Raw genomic sequence first — 21338 nt, 5'->3', positions numbered from 1 at the left:
TAGGCGATATCAGATGCTATTTTTCAAACTCTAGATTTTGCCGTTTTTGTTTTTTTTCAATGTAGATTAAAATAAGTAATATCGTGTACGAAATAAATTCACGTCGTTCTCTTCACTTAAAGAGTAATTGACATTTTTGTCTGCATTTAGCCTCAAATAAAAAAGGAAACATTTGTGTTTCATGTACAAAAGGTCAGAACGGTTGAGTTCTAAAAAATTTTAATCCACATTGAAAAGAAACGAAAACGGCAAAATCGGGGGTTTGGAAAAATGGCATCTAATATCGCCCTGCTTATAAATTTATAAAATCGTTGTTTAACAATATGAGTTTCTGAAGCTATAGATATTTATTATTTTGTATCGTATAAAATCGTATTTTGTAGGTGTAAAAAAAATTTTTACTTTGTGATTACGTTCAAAAAATATTTTTATTATATACACACTATTTCGAAATATTTATACATCAAGTCAAATTGTACTCTTTTTTTTACTCTTTTTATTCTGAAAAATGCATGCACATAATGTCGCCTGGGCGCATATTTTTGCGGACACCTCCATAATAATATGGTGGGCGGTATCGAGTGCAACCTAATCTAGACACTAAAAACATCGTAACAAAAACATACGCGTTGAAATCAGTTAAAAATAATGAAGTATATCACTAATTATATATTCCTAGTAAATATTTGTACGTTAAAAGAATGTCACAACTTACATTCTCACTATGGGATGTCGAACTTGCACTGCCTGCGAAAGTTTTCAGCATCCAAAATTTGTTTTACTGCGTCTCCCAGACGTTATTTCTATAACGTTGTAACTACAATATGCCTTCTTACACACGATTAGCTACTAATTCTATGTATTGCGATTGATATCGGCACTTTCTTCACGAGATATCACGAGTGGCGATATTAGGTGCCTTTATACCCTAATGCTGCTTTGATCAGAAAAAAAGATGTTCGGAAATATTAAACAGTTGAACAAATTCATTCGTATCTTTTTCGTTTGTTGACATTATTATGTCTAAAAATGTATCGATCGTCTTTTGTTATTCGAACGTTATTAACCAATGGACAAGTTTATTCGTGTTTGGGAAAGCATGCAGTTTTAAATCATCGTGCGAAGTTGTTAGAGCTTAAAATTGATAAAGTTTTTACTACGGGATTTATACGTGGTTCATTTGAAAAGTTCTCGAAATGAATTACAGATGGCCATCGCACACATACATCATACGTTAAATGAAAAATTCCACCCTCCTGTGAACACGTGTAAAGTTCCAATTCGTTTCATCAAATAGATTCACTTTTTTTTTATGAATCTTTGAACGAACATGTCCGCGTGATTTTTGATAAATGAATAAACTCGAAGTGCCACTGTGATGAAGTTCCACGAATTAAGGAACGATTTGTTGTCGCGTTCTCCTTATTCGCCCGATTTAGTTCTGTCCGAACTTCTATCTATTCCCACGGTTGAAGAGATTTCTTGCTGGGAAAAGATTTTCGATTTTTTTTTGTATCACTTGAAAATCGGAGTTTGGTAATGGGATAATGACTTTCGAGAACATAGATGGCTCAACTATATTGATATAAAGAGAGATTGAAAAGTAAGAATAATTATAAAAATATATGAGCCGAGTTTCTATTTCCGAGAACTTTCCAAATGGCCGTCGTAATTGTGCTTATTCTGTTTGTTGTATTTTGTTGTTTTCTCTTCTTTTCTATAAAATTTTGTTTCCATCGAATTGACTTGTTTAAAAAATATCCGGCTACAGGCGTTGATTTCTACATATAAAACGTATGTGTGTGTGTATGTGTGTGTGTATGTATAATATTTTAATGTAAGAATTATTGAAACGATTAATGATTTTAGCAATTTAATAGACATGAGAATTCAGTAGAATTAGGTATTTAGGTATAGAATCGTTTGATAAGTTTGATAAATGTCTAAGAGATAACACCACAATCCATTTGGGGACGTGATGCCCGGTAGGTTCTTTTCAAACCCCGCAGGCCAAATTTCAGCCAGAAGTGACGCTCGGCAGTGATTTGAAGCGAGCGGCAAAATACTCATTGACGACGACGATAACATCCTCATTTCACGAGAATTTCTTCCCATCGACCCAGGTTTTCAAGTTTAGGAACAGAACGAAGTCGCATGGGGCCAATCCGGAGAATAGGACGGAATCAGTTCGAAGCCCAATTCGTGTAATTCTGTACGGAATTCGGTTTTTTTTCCATTGTTGCGGCAACTGCTAAACCGCTCGCTTCACACGACTACCGAACGTGAACGCGTCACTTGGGGGAGTTTGAAGAGTGGAACTTAACAGACGTCCCGTTAAACGGATTGCGGTGTCATCTCTTAGAAATTTACCAAACGAGCCACTAGATAAATAAAACTAAGTAGTTGTTATTTTGGACGGATTAATTGAACGAATAAACAGTGCAATGTATATAGCACATTGCAGAAGAAACTCGACATTTTAATTTTCATATAGTGTAAAAGGAACATACATATGTATAAGTAATCTATAAAAATTATTAGGAAAGTTCGTTATATTTAATATGTTCGAAATGATGACTGAATATAAATGATAAATTATGACTAAAGGCGCTTCCGAAGGATATATTTTCTCACATTAATAATTGTAGCTGCGCCTTCAAAGAGTTTCAGGCTAATTTATTTGTCATATCAGTATGTGCTGATAAAAATGAGCGATTTCTTCTGCAAAGTATGTTTAATTCACTTCGTTCTGTACATTTTATCACATAATACCAGCTTTAGTTTCGGCAACTTTCCGATTATCGTCCTGTCATATTAAGAAGACAAATAGGGCTAATACGTTATGTATAATAATACGTCAATATTATTAGGGCATAGAAAGAAACAATGCTTAGGTAAACAGATGTCAAGATAAACATCGATACGTTCCTTCGTCGGCGCAGCCCTTGCTTCCTTTAAGACCCTTTTTCCCCTTTTATCCGCCCCCAATCGTCGTTACGTTGACTCAAGGACAGAAAGCGGGTTTACCGAAAAGGGGCGATTTAGCACCTGTACACGGGAAAAAAATGGTGCTGCCGTAGCCAAAATCTGCATGTGGTAACTAAAGTTTCAGTTGTAAAATGTGGACAACTAATATTTGTTGTGATAGCTAATACTTTGGTTACCGTGCTTATTGTACCAGGTGCGACGCGAGGGGAAAACCGCTGAGGGCATTGTGGTGTACAGATTTGCGGCATTACTGGGCATTACTAGGCGTTACTAGGCATTTCTTGGGCATTAGGCCTTGCTGGGGCATCATAAAGATAAAATAGAATGAAGTAATGCCCGCTGGGCATTAGTGGGCATTGGTGTACAAAATTTTGGTCAGCGGTTTCCCTCTCGGTTCGACGGCAAATCGTTTGCTGTGCTTTAAAAATATATAGTTAACGCAGCAAAATATTTTTAGCAAATCATAATTAACTACGGTAGCGAAAATCTGTTTCTTTTTTTTTTAGTGTATCGAAATTAGAAACAATAGCACGCGAAAGGTTTGTCCCCTCTCCCCCGCGTGTCACAGTCACCCGAAACCTCTTGCGTGCGAGCCTCGCACAAATTACCCCCGCTGTATGCATGCGTGTCGGCTGTCGCTGTTCACGCCAGCTCGACTCCCCGAAACGGCTTTAACGTCCGCGAAGCTATCGTCCACGCGCCGTTTGACACGTCGTCGAACGTCATTACGTATATCATCGGTCACGAACGTGCCACGGCTCGCCGCGCCGCGCCGCGGAAAGCCCCAGCGTAAGCACGATCGAGACAGGTGCCTAGTGGTACGGTATAAAACATACATAAGAGGATGATCTGGCATTATGGTAAGAGAGACGCGTGTGCCGTAACTTATCTACGTATCGGCCACACTCCGCTGCTCAAAACTGGCACGTATTTCGCAAAGTAAACGTCACGTCGCACGTGCGCGGGATTCATCGCGTTAAATATCTCCGTCCGAATTTTTCTTCGCCCTCGGCTATTTAATTGATAAATCAGAAAATCTGTCGACGAGTCAGCGTTGTATCAACGGTTTTATTTTACGTAATTACGGCAGAATTAAGCCTGTCGCACAATAGGAAAGCGCAGGCAATAGGAATAAGGAATAGAAATACGGAATAAAAAATCTATGTAATGCCAAGACACAATGATTCGTTGGCAACAGGAGTGCTGTCCAATCATCTGCTTTTTGAAACCACGTGCCTGTCCCAGTCTCAACTGTGATTGGTCAGGTAGGTCAGGTACAGGAAAGAAGGAGCAGAAATACAACGCGTCAGAAATTCTGTTCCTATTGCCTATTCCATATTACATTGTGTATCGATACACGTTTTCTGGTAAGTTGAAATTTAGTTATTTCTGTGTTATTCCCTATTCCTATTGACTGTGCTTTCCTATTGTGTGATGGGCTTTACGTTCGCGGGGGGAAAAGAGTTGCAAGTGCGCTCGTCGAGAGATTCGGGATCGAAGAGTTAAAGGGATCCTAAAGCCGCTGGCGAACTCGATCAGTGTCGATAAGATAGGAGATGGAATTAAAAACGTCAATTATCGACTTCGTGTTCACGATGCTAGAATTCGGTCCGAGAAATTTATAGCCGATCAATTTGCAACTTTTATGAAAAAGCAGCAAATTTTATTAGCTACACATTGCTCGGACCGAGATTTTGGATCGAATTCTAGCATCGTCAACACCATGGCTTTACTGACAATCTGACAGATGTTTGGCAGCGACTTCTCTCGAAAAAGCCTGCTGCTCTTTTTCTCTTCTTCTAAACTTGGATTTCTGGACTTGTGTTTATTAGAAGTAATCGTTTTCTTCTAGGCTATTAATCTTGGTTCTAATTGAACGATATTGTTCTTATATGTTGTCCCTAGAGTATGCTGGTCTCATTTTGTATATATTTATTATAGAATTCTTGTATCTAGCAAATATTCTCGTCAAGTGTACCAAAAATTAGTAAAATTAAAACTTCTGTTTTTTCGTTTTTGATATAAAGTCGACCAGCATAGTCTAGATTTTGCTGCGTACTTTAATTCCGTAAAAGAGTTTTGCATCTCTATAAAGCCAATTAAAAGATTACTTGTAACAAAGAATATCGATAAAACAGACGGCTTTAGGATCCCCTTAAGACGCCTAACCCCTTGAGCGGGATTGACGCGCGCTTGTTTACGCGATAAGCACACGCGGGCTGAAGCGGCTCGTGCAAATAGCATTTCAGCTTCGAGACGCGTATATATCGCGCCCCGCGGCGAACAGGTGACACTCCCGGCCCGTGTGTTTGACAAGCCGGCGAAGAAAAGAACTTGGATCGCGACTTGGAGAGACGGCGACGATGACGTCGCCGATTTCCAGCGGACCCGCGCTTTTTCCGCGCGTCGCCATTCTTCGCGGTCGGCGTGGCGTCCGCGACGTATGAGGACGTCGTATTTATGCATTGAATATTTTACGTCGCTTTCTAGGGGCGACCGATGTTTTTCACCGGCGCGGCCGCTTTCTGGTAGAAACTGACGTATGAACGCGATTGTAAAAAGAAGTCGTATATCGAGGGGCTGAGGGGGTGGGTGAAGGCAGTAACCGGCGAGAGGAAATTACATTTGTTACGACGGTATCGTTACCGTTCTTTTATGAACAATTTGAAAACAAAGTTAACCAAGAAATAAAAACACAAATTGCACGCGAATTGTCGGCGTCCGCACAGGGATATTGTAACCGACAGTCAAAGACAGGGGATGATCATGAGTTTCGATTACTTCCTCTTTTCCTTTAACGGGGAGATTGTTAAATTGCACACACTCTCTTTCTCGCTCTCTCTCTCCCCCCCCCCCCGCCTTTTACTCCGCAACAGAAAGGCATTCTCTGGCGCAGGAGGTACTTGCCCGTGACGTTAACCGCGTTAAATGCACGAAAACGAGCGCGAAAAAGCGCCGCGTAAGATAGAACAAGTTTTATTGTGAAAATATACGCGCTGTACACCACGGTCCGGCGAAAGCACAAAGGCAAAGGTTATGAGCAACAGGGATCTGCTTCCGCAAATTATTATTTCCGCAGCTCCAATTATGAGAACAGAACCACTCATCGGTGGTTCATTCTGAAAATAATAGAAGTGCACGTGTTCTCTTTTTCTCCTTCTCTCGTGGAAAAATTGACGCAGAACGCCCCTCGGTGCGTTCGGAATTGAGAAAATAAAACTCGCGCTGTAATTCAGTAAAACAAATAAATTTGTTAAATGTGATTTGCCGCCCCAGAAACATTCCAATGTTCAGTACATAATTTACGCAACTATCACGCCACACTTAATCGGATTAAAAAGAGAGCGAAGAATTTTCGAAACACATGTGGCACTCCGATTAAACACGCGAGAGTAGTCGTTAATAAATGCAGAATTATTTATTGATATCCTCGCGTTCAGAATAACAAATAAATAGCTAATGTACTGTGAAGGTAATAATCCGACTGATTAAACCGAATTCCATTAATCTAATTTACGTATGTCCGTCGCGTATTAGCGCGGTACGGTAAGTTTTATGCGGCATTAAGTAAGAATGTTGCAATGAAAAACTTGCGGCTTGCTATTACTTTCGAGCACGCGAGCAAACGCGTGAAGCGGTGCTGGCCGCAGACATGGAAATTTTTAATCAACGCACGGAGGAGAGAACGATCGGAGACGAATGAAAAAGTCATACCTATGGATTTTCGTGATTACAAAACCACCGGCAGCTGCGAAACGGTTACGTGAAAAATATTAACGGGGGCATTTCTAATTATTACGTAGCTAAATACAAGTATTGCTAAATGCGAGAAGAGGTCAAGTGAAATGACACCAAAAGCATCGACTGAATGAATCAAATTTATATTTTACAAACTCTCATAAGTTTATAGAGTGCTCGAAAGTGAATTTGTGTAATACTTGTGAAACGCGCGTGATAAAAGTAATATACTATAACTACGGATGTCCACTATTAACCTCGTATCGTTATGTATGATAAATGATTTCTGCGTACACTACCGCTCAAAAGTATTTCCCCACCCTAGGTTAAATTGTGTTTAAATAACTATAAATACATAAAAACCATTTATTTAAATTAATCGATATATTTAATATCAAAATGTACAAAAATTTCAAACTTTTTATCCCTCTGTGTGTTTATCCCTCCTTTAATTTTTATGACGGCTTCACAAAGTCTCGGCAGTCTTATTAATTTTTCTAAAGTTTAGATATTTTTTGCCAGTCTTATGGTAATATTCCCCATAGGTCCTCCTAGGATGTTGGACAACATTTTTGAACCCGCCTGTCTAGTTGATCCCACAGTAACTCTATAGGATTTAGGTCGGGCGATTAAGGGGGCCATATCATAACTTTCAGTTTGTGTTGATTTTCTAGCTACTTCAAATATGTTGAGAACAGTTTTGATGTATGTTTAGGATCATTATCCCGTTGGAAAATAAAGTTTTTCCCAATTAACCGGGTGAGAAGGAACTACATTATTTTTTATGATTTTTTTATATTATTCTTTTCGGAGAATTCCCTCTATTTTTATTAAATCTCCTACGGCTGATCCACCAAAACACCCCCACACCATCACAGAACCCCCACCGTGTTTAACACGTCTAAAGAGCCTATCTCATAATAGAGAACTTTCCTCTAATTATTTTGACAATAAAATCATTTTAATCGTTATAATCTTCTATTTGAAAGTATGTTACTTTCTATCCGATATTGTTTCCTTTCCATTCAAGAAAATTACTCTTAAATAATAAGCATATATTTTTTAAATTAAATTATATAAAATTGCTTTATTCAACCAAGTGTTTCTTCCTTTAACGCAATATAATCTTATTTCAAGATTTTCATGTTAAAACTAAACATACTTTCAAAAGAAGGTTATTCTTTTTTTTCTGCGTGTGTAATGTAAATGAGAATTTAAAAAACGGAATATATTTCGTAGATAACAAATCTTCGCAAACGAATTAAACAAAACGAGACGAAGAGGAATTATTATATGAAAGCGTATTAAGTAAACAGATAATTTGTCCGTCGCAAATTAAATTTTTGCGCGACTGCTACATGGAATAAGAGAAATGGATGGTAAAGCGTATTATTCTGGGAAAGTCAATGTGTGATAATCGCATCTGCCACGAACACGGCGAGCCGCGTGCCCATAAGGAATCTCTCTGATATATTTGCGCCGAGGTCAAATGGCCGACGCAAAGAGCGTATTTCCGCTGAAACGTTCCGCAGGGGGGAGACGAGGCCCCGGCTGATATATGCCCGAGCCTTACCCCTGAAAATCCGGGACGCCCGGCTCTCCTTCGCACAATTGGGAGATTTTCGAACGGCCCGATCCGTGACAGACGTCATTTTTTATCCCCACCGCGCGCCAGATAAGAGTATCCGTGCGTTTTCGGAGAGGCAACGGTGGAAAAAAAAGGAGGGAGAAGAGAGGAGAGACGAACGAGCGATACACGAGGTCGATAATCCTCGCCGGAGGGTTATTCCGAGCCCAGCTCGCTACGCGGCTCGTGTATTAATCGCGAACGAAAAAAAAGAGTGAGAGAGAGAGAGGGAACTCGCGGTTCGAAACGCGAGCGCGACGAACGACATTTACATAGGCAATTCGCAACGCGGCGGTAATTGTAAACGCATATCCGCGCCAGATGGTCCGCGATTTTATCTTGAAAAGCCGGCGCAAAAAAGCTCGTCGTCCGCTCCGCGGACGAAATTCATGGCGCAACATTTATAGCGACGCTCGCACAGCCCTGGCGCGCGCGCGGCGCTTCCCTCTGCTGCGGCAAGATAAAATTTCGTGAGAAAAGCACGCGCGCAGTAATATTTCCTTCGCAAATTTATCTGCCGTTATTCAAGCGCGATGAAAATAAACGTCACCCGCGACGGCACGGGCGCGGTCGACGCGGCGCAATGTGCGGCCGCCCGCCCCCTCGCGCGATCGAGAGGACCGCGGGAGGATGAAACGCGCGCGTCGCGTGCCGACCGATTAATCAGAGCGCGCGTACTTTTAATTCGCACGATTTTCCATGCATACATGCATGCATACATCGACCGGTTCTCGTCTGACACCGAGAGAGACGGCGGGCAAGATACGCTCGCAATTGCGATCGTATTTGTGGAGTTCGTCGGCGAAGTGAGCGAGTATATCACTGCGAGCGTAGTATCGCCATTTAGGTAGCCGCAAATTCACCCCTGTGTACTTCACGTGGCGCAAACCCTCGACCGTTCCGCGCCATCGGTCCTCTCGTTTACGTAAACGTCAATGCGTCTATAGTTAAACAATCGTATCGATAAAAATACCTTTTGGACTTTCAGCGCGACTGAGGCGACGGGTTAAAGAATTAACATTTGTCGGAGGGAAAAGTAGTACAGGACCTTTTTACTTGATTTGGTCTTAGGAATATGCTGTTGCAATAGTGCTCCAATTATTGAAAACTTTTGTGTATGTAAATTTTGTGTGTGTTATCATACAATACAATACAAGGCACTGGACTGGACTGAGCACCGTGGAAGATCTGATCCATGCATCAAGAAACCGGGAAAGGATGGAGGGTGTGCAGTCGCGAACATTCATTAGTGGTATGCATGAGAAGAAGAAGAAGAAATAGGGGTGTATCTTCGGGGAGATAGGCATTAAGACGCGCCACTTATTAATTCTCGGCGTGGAAAATAACGGGCTAGGACTAGACCGGGATTCGAACCTGGGACGTCGCCCGTATATAGAATGTACCGTTTTCACTTGCTGGGCGAATGCTCTTCCAACTGAGCTATTCAGGCCCACACTCGAAATCTTTCTCGCTTACCTACTTTAGTTTACTGAATAAAGTAAGAGTAGTATACTAGCAGGGCGACTCCTGAGCAATGTGTGGTATCTCACTCGATGGTTTGGTAGACCATCGTATGGATGCAGAGTGGCCACATCCCCTGAAGACTCCGCTAGTAAATAAACAAATTCCCCACCGTTACCCTGCCTGAATGACGGGTTGTCCTCGGAGTGGGCGAATGCGAAACGGCCTCCATAGTAATAAAGAGGGATGTATCCTCGGGGAGGTAGGCACTTATTAATTTTTATAAATCTTAAATGCGCTGGCGGGATCGAGAGGGGAGTTTTTCAAGCGGCGAGAATAGCCGGGAATTAGTTTTAATCGAAACGAAATGCGCTTGGATTGAGAATAAATAATAAAACGCAATGGCAGAAACATCAGTCGATTAAAAAATACTGCCATACCGCCATAGCCGTAGGGGATAACGATTACTCGTTATTGCTTGTCGTCGTCCGGTTTATAGCCGACAGATACACCGCTTTGCCGGATAACAGATTTTTCAAGACAGTTAAACGTACGGGGGATTTAATTAACTTGGCTCTCGTCTCCTATCCACGGTTCTTTTGTACCGCGGGAGTGACCCATCCACCGCTGCCGCGACAACAAGAGCATCAGCGCTTGTCAATTTCCTCCTTTGTCATGCAAAAGCACGCAAGACTTTGCGCCGCTATTATGACACGTCGCCCGTATATAGAATATACCGTTTTATTAATGCGATTATACATCCGCGCGCGACAATGGTGGACGCGCGTGTACGAGTCGAGATTCTCTCTCGCTCTCTCCCTCTCTTTAAAACAAAAAGAACACGAAAAAAAGAGGAAGAAAGAAGAAGCACCGGAGAGAGAACGGCGAGAGCAGCCAGGCGTTTCATGACGTTTCATAACCGCAATGTATACGCGGCCAGAAGGCGCGCGCGTATATAACGTTTGAAAAAAAGAGAGAGAGAGAGAGAAAAAGAAAAAATACCATCAGCCGGCATCCAACTGTATATTTATTCGCGGTGACATTTTTACCGCGACGGACCGTGCGGGCGCACGATGCGCGGAGATGTGTTTCAAGGATGCACAGTCCGGCGCGCCGCTCGTAGCAAGATGCGAAGAGGAAGAAGAAGAAGAAGAAAGTTCGGTGCGCGTCAGAGGCGACCGGCGCTCGTCCAAGTTGGCAGCGGAACGATACACTTCTCAAACTCGCATAATGCTTTTTTACGAGCGCGGCGTACCTACCTACGGTGCACCTACCTACCTACCTACGAAGACCATTGTCCTGCGGCAAACTTTCCCGGAGACTCGCCGGAGTTCGCTGCAGCTGCACGCTGCAGCATCCCGGCGCGCTAGAACGACATACGTATATCCGGCGACATCCCCCACGGTACTCGGGATGGAGCAATGGTTTTTCAAGCGAATGCTCTTGAAAAAAGAGACCGCGTTGTTTTTCGAATATCACCGTAAGATGAAGTGCAAAGGAAACCGCGTACAACGGCGCAGAAATTCTACCAGGACCATTTTCGTTAAGTTCCACCCTTTACGCGTGTAAAGCTCAAATTCGTTTCGTCAAATTTTCTCATGGATCTTTGAACGAACGTGTCCGCGTGATTCTTGAAAAATAAATGAACCCTCGGTGATTAAGCACCCACGAATTCAGGTACGATTTGTTGCCTCATCTTCCTTATTCGCCTGATTGAGCTCTGTCTGGACTTCCGTCTATTCCCGCGGTTGAAGAAATTGCTCGCTAGGAAGTGATTTGCGACTTTTTTTGCATCACTTGATAAATTGGAACTTCGTAATGGGATAATGGCCTTCGTTAGTATAAATGGAGGCTCACGTTGATATAAAGGGAGATGGAAAAATAAAAATAATTATACAAAGACGTGAACTGTTCTTCTAATTTCATTTCGAGAACTTTTCACATAGTCTTCGTGTAAGGTAGAAGTAAAATTTGAGAATAGAATCTTCGCAACGCGACATTAACGTTTCAATTAGAATTTCAGTCACGTTTCGTGAGATAATTCTTTTCTGCCTTTCCTGTGGATGTTAAAAAGACTTTTGGAAAGATCGATACGATATTCTCTTTCTTTTTAATCTTTTTTCATCACCGTTGGTTGTAACATTGAAATGATATAATACTACTCAAAAGTATTGCATCGCTCCCAAAAAATATAAAAATCGAATCGTTAAGTTCTTTGACAAAGCATTCTTATTAAAGCATAAAATAACAGTACTGAAAAAAATTTGATAATATACGTACATTATATCTGTATGTCTTTCCTCGTAAAACTAGTGACATCCCTGTTTCCTCAAGTAATACAATATACTTGTAATGTGTGTTCACAGACACCTTTGTGTAATTAAATGTCACTAAATGTAAGTCAACGTAATCGGAAAGATACTCAGAAAGATAATCAGAATTGCCGAAAACTGATAATTATTAATGAACACAGTATATTAAATTCTTATTCAATTAAAATTACATAACTTTTATATATATTTCTATATATGTACAATATTCTTTATTCATCTATTTTAAGATTTTTTTACTGAAAAAGGTTGAAACTGCTAGAGAAGCACTCAGTTTTACGTTGAAATATTTAAAGGACTGCACTGAAAAACCTGGTATTTCGAGTTACAACACATTTTCGGACAAAGTTGATAAGCCGATTTCCATGTACTCGAAACCCGTTGAATTAATGCTCACTCAACTTTTGTATTGTGCGCTTGCATATTTTGATATATACGTTCTGACCAAAAGTATGCGAAATATCTTTAAATCATGACAATTTAAGTTATCTAAAGTGTTTGCTTTTCAAAAATTAAAACGAACAATAAGTCTCTTACGTTAATTTATAATAAACACATGAATATGACTGTTAACAAAGCTTTTTGATGAGCACTAATTAATCCGTTCATCACAATTTGCTGAAAAATATCAAAATATTTCAGTCAATAATTTAAACGAAAATAGTCTTATATTTGTTGTGGGGGCTTTCGAGCTAGCTACTACGCTGAGACTATCCGATATTTCAGTGGAAATATTTTCGTTTTATCTTTGTGATTTATTTTGGTCCAACTGCGTGTGCTGCATAACTACATATATTACTGTATGTATATTACCATCCGCTACGAAATTAAAATAAAATAAATTAGGGAAATATTAGAAAACTCGAATATATCGCGCTTCTTCCTCCATTCTCAAGTTTTATTTTAGATTTTACGTACAAAGTATTAGATTACAGATTCCTTCTAATCTTTTTCATAAAAAGATGATAAAAATTGAATTTTTACGTGGAATTTTTAAGTGGGATAAATGTAAGAGCTACAATTATTTTAGATCAAACATTTGTCCCGTATAGAAGCTGAACAAATAAATAGGTTTACTATAAAAAAAACATTAGAAAACAGATTACAGATTCTTTCCAATTTTTCTCAGAATAAGGATGGTAAATTCAATGAAATTTGTCCAATATTTTTTAATGGAATAAATATAAGATCTAAAATTGCTAGATCTCTAGAATTATTTTAGACCGTACATTTATCCTCTACAGATGTTGGACAAATCTCATTAAATTTGAAAAACTGTGTAATCTGATTCTTTTTAAAAAAATCTTCTTTTTCATAGTATTATCATCACATTGGAATTTTTGTGCAAAACGACTCACAGTTGCTGTAATTTTGTATGTTCCAGGTCTCGAGAAGTGCAGGGATACTGTCACACTTCGTCAATCTAAATATAGTGATACCAGAGGCGTTTATATTAGGAAGCGACGAGCATCACGTCGACGTAGGATCTATCATAAATCTCGTGTGCATAATAGAGAAGGTAAGACACACTGCACGCCGCATTTGGGAAGCTTGCTTTATACTGGCACGAGTCCGCGAGAGCGAGTCTGCTAATAAATGTGAATAACAGAAATTTCTTGCGATAAAACAGCGGCCGCGCACGCAGTTTTCCTTTTAAACCGACCTCCTTCTCGTCTCTATGCGCTCATAACGTGAAAGCTTGCATTACAGTACACCACATCCGCTACACGGATATTAACAAATATTGATCGTTTTGTACCTATGTTTGATCACACCGGCGTTTTAAATCATTTACATTTTTTATATGTTTACGCGAGTCGTGCACGACGCGAAATTTCGTTTCACGGATATATCGAAGTTGTTCTCCTTTTCGCGTAATAAATAAAAGGTAATCAACCGATGTAGAAAATTGCATGACGACCCGTGGCTGGCCAGGTATGGTCAAGAACATAGTGACGTTTTTAAAATAAAAGTTGTACGGTCTAGAGGGGGACATAAGGTGGTGATGAATTTTACTTTGAATAGTTGCTTGAAGGTCACCTTAAATTTTTTAAATGGAGCATCCTATTGTTTATTATACTATCTTATTCTACTAATTAATATGAACAACTTTTGTCTGAAACATTATTCGAGTTGTGTAATACTTTTTCAGATATTCAAGAAAAAATTGATAGATATTTCAATATTTAGCTTATGATATCTCGATAACTGTTTGTCGGAGGGAAAAGTAGTACAGAACTGTTTTACTTGATCTAGTCTCAGGAATATGCTGTTGCAATAGTGCTCCAATTATTGAAAATTTTTGTGTATGTAACGATACACAAAAATGTTCAAAAATTAAAGCACTATTGCAGCAGCATATTTCTGTATATACAGAGTGTCCCAATTTAATGTCCCACCCCAAATAACTTTTTATTTTTGATCGCAGAAAAAATGTTTCAGACAAGTTGTTTGGGAGTGGGACATTAAATTGGGACACCCTGTACGTACATATGTGTCTTAGAAAAGATAAATATAAATCCCTCATATAAAATATCAATGGAAGGCGACTTTGGAATCTCCCTTGGAAAGATTATTACCTTCAAATTTTAAACATCGATATTTTCCGATTGTAACGATAACGTTGCATCACGTCCAATTAATATTAAATCGGTCACATGCGCTTTTAACGCGGAAGCGAAAGCCGCTGAGCGAAGAGATCGCAAGGTAATTTTTCCATTTGAAAATTGCGATACGCAAGGCGCATCTCTCGGGGACGTTTGCGTGCGCGCGGGATTAATTATCGTCAGATGCGTTAACAGCAAGCAGCCTCAACTCGTTCTCGTACGCTCGCACACGTACGACGAACGTACGACGTTGACGTGAGTAATTCGCGCGTGGTCGTATCCCGCACCCCCGTCGTTTCATCGTCCCCCGTAACTCTTGACCTATATCCCTCTATAGATTATTAACATTTCCCGAAATTCGTGCGCGGACGCGAGCTGTCCGTCGTACACGCGCGCATTTTCGACCCCCTCGAAATGTCGGAGCGTTTCTCGTTCCAAGGTGCAGCAGTCGCTCCAGTGGCGTAACTACAATGTTGGGGGCCCCCGGGCAAAAATTGAATAGGGCCCTTTATATAGGGGTCAACTTTAGGGATCATTCCAAGGTCAACTTGAAATTTTCAAATGGGAATGAAACCCCTATTTTGATAACAAAAACGGATAGAACAAAAGATTAAGTCAAGATTTGTCATTGATCCTGCTATCTGTAAGTAATCTATGGCTCACACAAAACCCCCTCCTTTTTTCTTATACGGGCTTGGGACCGTCAATGGCAAAGTTATGTTATGTTTTTTTATTTTTTTTTGCAATTTTGCGTTTTTATATTTTTTTGTATTTTATATTTTTTATATTTTTTGTTTTTTATTTTAACTTTTTATTAGTAGGGCTTATTAGTAAATTCCCTACTGTACTAAGACGACCGTTGATCCAGCCACCTAAGGCAAGATTAAAAGATGAACAAAAAATCATTTAAAAAATATCATTAGATTATCTACTAAATTCATTAATTTCCGAATCGCACTTAAAATTTAATTTTTCGGACCTTTTTATCTGCAAATACGTTGATAATACTGTGGAGATTATTTCTCAAATAGTTTGCTTCTTCATGTTTAATAGAAAGAATGCTTAAAGCGCTTAAACGATCTTGATTCATGACGCTCCGTACATAATTTTTTATTAATTTTAATTTTGAGAAAGATCGTTCAGCAGTTGCAACAGTCACAGGTATAGTTAGAAATAGCATTAGAACTGTACCAACATCGGGAAAACTCGCCGAAAATGCAAAATTTTCAACTATCAATAGGTTTGCCAATTCTTTCGACCGTAACAGTCCAGGATATTTAGGGGGCCCTTCCAAGCTGGGGCCCCCAGACCGTGCCAGGGCTTCCCGGGTGGTAGTTACGCCACTGAGTCGCTCGTTCGACGCTCGCTCGGCACTGTATGCCTACACCCATAGACATAGTAAGAATAGACTACGCCATTACGATATTGATAGACAGAGAGCTATGGTTCCAAGTATGTTGTCTCTTTCTAAAGTTTGTACACTTCAGTAGCCACAATGCCCAGTCTATGCGTACACCCCGCTATACTCGAGCCACTTTATCGGATTCTACCGCTTGTCTGCGGATTCCGTAATATGCAAGCGCGCCGCCTTTACTGTATATTCGCGGCGCGGCGACGGCTATGCGAAGGAAGAACCTACGGGACCCGATGACATTGATTCTGTTTTAATTGGCAACTCTGTGTACGCCAGGTGCCCATTAATTAAACTGATAAATTAAAATCGCTGCGCCCGTGCCCGCTGCGTCGCTGCGGCCGGAAATTGATTAAATTCGTGTTCCGCCCGACCTTTCGGCTGCGTGCCGACCATCCTCCATTCCCAATTTAACAGAGCGCCGTCGAGTCACTTTATTCTTTCATGCTGTTTCGCTCTGTGTGTACGCGCGCGCGTATGTACGTGTGTGTTGGTGGTGGCGCAAAAGTTCTGGTAGAATCTAGAAGAGGGTTATTTCTTCGTTCTACTTATGGCGCAACCGGCGAGATAAACATTCATTAATTCCGCGATTGCAGTTCGTGAGGCATTGTTATTCCGAATTCATTAGAAAAATTCGAGATGCAAACAAAACGGAACGACGCGGCGCAGAAATACAAGTCTTGTTTATGTTTCTTACTCCCGCTGTATATAATTCTACGGTACTTCGCACTTGTTTTATGTAAATTTAAACATTCTTTCCACGCGCCCCCCCTTTCTCTCTTTTTACCCATTTATTGCACATTAATTAAAAGAGATACCAATCAGCTCTCAAAACAGCGCACACAATCAAATTAAGAATAACTATTCCAAAATAATATACATATATCAAATAGGGGAGAGTTGCCGAATGCGCACTAGTCACCTGATGCGTACCTCATCAATATTTCATATTATTACTTAATATAAGCAACATTTAGTAATAACAGTAAATAAATTTTGGTCGACCTTATCCGGCACGTGTTTAATATATTCAAATCATACAGCGCAACGTTTCGACCATGGGTTTTAGTCCTTTTCAAGCAGTAACTAAAATATACCATCAAAAATCGAAAAACGAGATATAGTACAAATATATAATAAAAGTCCGGAGGAAATGAGTCATAATTATACAATTTTTGCGGTAAACGTTAAAGGTATGTAGCCTACAAAGGCTGAGGATTGACTGTCGCAAATGTAAGAAAGGTGAAACGCCTAGATCAAAAACATCGGAAGAAGTGGGGAATAAATAAATAACCAAACATCAAGTTACAGCATTAATATTAGTCAATTACAGTGTGAACGCCGTTATTTCTAAGGACCTAGCACAGCTGGTGGTGGCCGCTTGAATTATCGCGTGAATCCGTATACCGTATTTATTCCATCCTGTTCTGCGCACCGTTACAAACGGACATACACAGGCTTTTTTCCCCCTTAGACGGGATCATTGTCGTCAGTGAATTCACGTGTTGTAATATCGCACAGCGATTTTTATATTAGACATGTAATAATAGATGCCTGAAACATCAAACTACAATTTCCAACGGTTGTATGCCTACGAATCAGTGTCCAATGGGATGTATAATAAATAATACCTTAAGTGGTACGCATTCGGCCACTCTCCCCTAATAAATATCAAATAGAGTCGTTGGGCTATTCCATTGATCCGCAAGAGAGGGAAATCCTATTTAATATTTGAGAACATTTAAATCGGAATTCATTTGCGACTTTCATCGCACGGAGCCATTTTCATTATCGGTTTTTCCCTCATACGCGTATATATATATATATATATATATAAACTCAAATGTGGTATCACACACACATACACACAAACGCGCACACAGCTGTTGCGATTTTCGGTGAGACAGACGTGCACGCGAAGGAGAACGCGCGGCGCCGCGACGCCGATTCCATAGTAATTGACGAGCGCGGCCATAAATACCGTTAATTAAACTGATAAATTAAAAGTGTCACGGTACAGCGTACCTGAAAATTGATCGCACGCAGATCTGCGCGCACGGCACGTGTGTCGCCGATGTATATATATGTATATATATATGCAAATGTATGCTCGCATGCTCCGCAACCGCTCTTTACTCTTCACGCGAACGTGTCGAAACGTTGCCGCCGCGGTCGCAGCAGCCGGGGTTTGCGAAAACGCGAGTCCGCAAAAATACACCGCCGGGTGGAAAAAGGTAGAGTGCACCGGAACGCGGAGCGCCTCGCTAAATAAGGGCGAGCGAAATGCGGGCGGTTTAACTCCGAAGCGAGTGCAACCGGGTCGGCTTAACTTCGAAACGCAAACCGCGCCTCTAATCTTACCTCGTCACGCGACCGCAGGCAGTTAACCCTCTCCTTTCCGCCGAGTCCGGTTATCGTTCGGGCGAGACCGAACGGTCGGTGAACCGCATTCGGAGGAAAAGTGCGTGTCGTTGCGCACCGCGGCGGACAATGCACCCCATATCTCCTCCCCCCCCCTCCCGCCTTTCCGCTTTTCGGAGCATTTTTGCTAAATAAGCTCTTCGCAGCGACGATATATGCGCACACGGACGAGCACCGATCAATTAATAATATTGCGCATTTCGTTCGTAACCGCCAATATAAATTTACGCTTCATTGGCTAATACAATTTATACATATATCGACACAATCGTATCTAGAATTATAAAAGTAATACCGGGTCCGAACTAATTGCGTCACGATCGGTAAACAATTTCATCGTTAAATCCGAGCGAATCCGCCGACGGGGACCGCACGGGGGGGGGAAAAAAAAGGAAGTGAAATAATACCCCCGTCGCGCTTGTTCTCTCTGTGAATTGGGATTTTTTTTACCGGATTTCGGATCTCGTTCATCTTGCGAACGTTGTTTGCATTTTTAAGAATACAGATTACTGCAATATCACGGCGTATATATATATATATTTTTTTTTCATGAAATAAGATTACTCTGTGAAATATACAGCGAAACATCACGCGAGTGCGGGGTGAAGCAATTTTCGTAGCGAGAAATCGATGTGCACTTAGGGTACATGGATTATTTATTGAAAAAGAGAGAAAGGGAGGGGAAAAAAGAGAAATTAAAAGGGGGATGAAAAACGTAGTATGTTATTTTGGTATCATATATCATAGTGACACCAGCTGTCCCAATGACATGCTACTGTGCTCATAAAAATTAGATATTCCCACGAGAAACTACATAACATTCGTCGCACGTCGTCGTTTAATTTCACGCGTGCATGTTATAGCTTTGCGTCATTGGTTACGTTGTACACAATTGCCGCATCCCAGAGAGAGAGAGAGAGAGAGAGAGAGAGAGGAGAGGAGAGGAGAGAGGGAAAACGACAGAGAAAGAAGAAGCATAGGAGAAACTGTCGATCGATACAGGCACGCTTACATTCGCTCCATCCGAGCTTAAAGAGGAAATTTTGGAATTGCCACCGCGGATAAAGTTTTGAACTTTAAAGCAAGAGATAAAGCTCTCCCTCATCCCCGTATTAGGGAGAAGATTTCATTGGGCCACTCGAGTACAGCGTAGATAAAAGTTACCGGCCGAATGGGACACAAGTGTCTCGCCCTGAACTCTCTTTAATGCGTAATGAGTATTCTTTTACTCGCGCGAATAACAACTTGGAAAAATGTTGGAAAAGTTAATGTTGCTCGCCACCCCGCAAGGTTGTTTCAGTTTTAACAAATTTATTATCGCTATCTCGGGACTGAAACGTTGAATGTCGCTTATTCGTTGGACGACGAAAAGATTAATGTACTATAACCGGATGTGAGATTTCCTTCGATTTCGAATCATTAACCGGAATTGTGATCGCAACGTATTGATTTATTGGCGAACATGTTATACAACGACCAGTTATTTTTTATTTTCGAAACTTCAGTGGTATAAATTCAGTTAAAAAATAAACCAAACAAGTGAAGGCCAAGCACAACAAAAAATTCTATAACGGAAATGTTATCAACTTTAAGGTGTGACGACTTACAGTTCAAATTAAACGTCGCTTTAAATATGTGTCGTGAGAGAACTTATCATCGATCAATAACGTTCGAATAACGAAAGACAAACTGATAGTTGCCTTCAGTTAACAATGCATTTGTCTTTATTGCAATACTAAATTTTATTATTCAGCAGTAATATGCATATTTCGTTGTCTCATTATTGCGATTTAGACATATTCTAAATATTCTAGTATTTTTCATAAAAATAATAAATACAAATGTAACACAGCAACAACTCGAAAATACACTCACAATGGACTTTCGCGTTGTAAATACAAGCTGCTTTAAAACCAGGTTTTTCCAGGCTTTTTCTCATTTCTACGAGAAAATATAATCGTAACGAATATGTGTTATATCCAGCGCGAGAGAAGCTTTTAGACAGAAAGAGAGACTGACTTATTTTTTGACAGCATTTCTCCAACCGGAAAATCGATAAAACAAATAGCTATCGAGGTTCATCGGCCCATCGTTCCAATCTTCCGGTATCGTCAGATAACAGTTATTATACAAATCGTTTCCCTTCCTCTCGTCGGATCGCGCTATGTCGTAATAAAGTTTCTTGATTATCGACGCAACCCTTAATTGAGAGGCAAGCGCATGTATGGGACTTCCACATCTTAATGTTTAACTTATGTAACATTACGTAATTTTCTGTACATACAACAAATAGTACTGTGCTGGATATCGAGTTCAATTATAGCTTTAACTTCGTTATAAACAATAATTTTGCGTTAGAACTGCAGACACTTTTTAAAATCTTTGTCATATATTACAAATATACATATAGGTATATAAGGTACGTCTTAAAAGTCCCTTTTAAAAGTTATATGCTATAATTTCTGCATGTTTTCAAAGTGTATCTATCTTGACAGAAATAATGTCTAATAGCAGAATGTAAAATATTTAACTGTGGCGGAATGTTAATTACCGTATGAGAAATCTTTCACCTTTTTGAACATGTAATTTTCCCATTCTGAAAAGAAAACCGAAAAATTAGAAGTTATAGTCACAAGTTTGCGAGCAACATTCCGCGCGTTTCTCCTCGGAATAATTTTGCCTTGGATTAAAAACATCTCCTCAATTTTAATTTGGATGTTAAAATCCTTTTTCAGAAAAAATATTTTAAGAAGGTA

The 21338-nt window shown here is 40.2% G+C and overlaps 1 protein-coding gene across 4 annotated transcripts in view; it reads left to right on the top strand.

The window, feature by feature from the left end:
* LOC105563819 (hemicentin-2) overlaps positions 1–21338 on the top strand; it is a 302661-nt gene that overhangs the window by 241141 nt on the left and 40182 nt on the right. For all 4 annotated transcript variants that reach the window (XM_012015748.1, XM_012015750.1, XM_012015749.1 and 1 more), the window contains exon 5: positions 13529–13663. In XM_012015748.1, coding sequence (XP_011871138.1) covers positions 13529–13663 — 135 coding nt within the window. The remainder of the gene's footprint in view (positions 1–13528; positions 13664–21338) is intronic.

The sequence above is a fragment of the Vollenhovia emeryi genome, unplaced genomic scaffold, assembly GCF_000949405.1.
Source record: "Vollenhovia emeryi isolate VEMERY1.0 unplaced genomic scaffold, V.emery_V1.0 DF939171.1, whole genome shotgun sequence".
Classification (NCBI taxonomy): domain Eukaryota; kingdom Metazoa; phylum Arthropoda; class Insecta; order Hymenoptera; family Formicidae; genus Vollenhovia; species Vollenhovia emeryi.
Note: the sequence above shows the minus strand (reverse complement) of the source record. Positions and strands in the feature narration are given on the sequence as shown.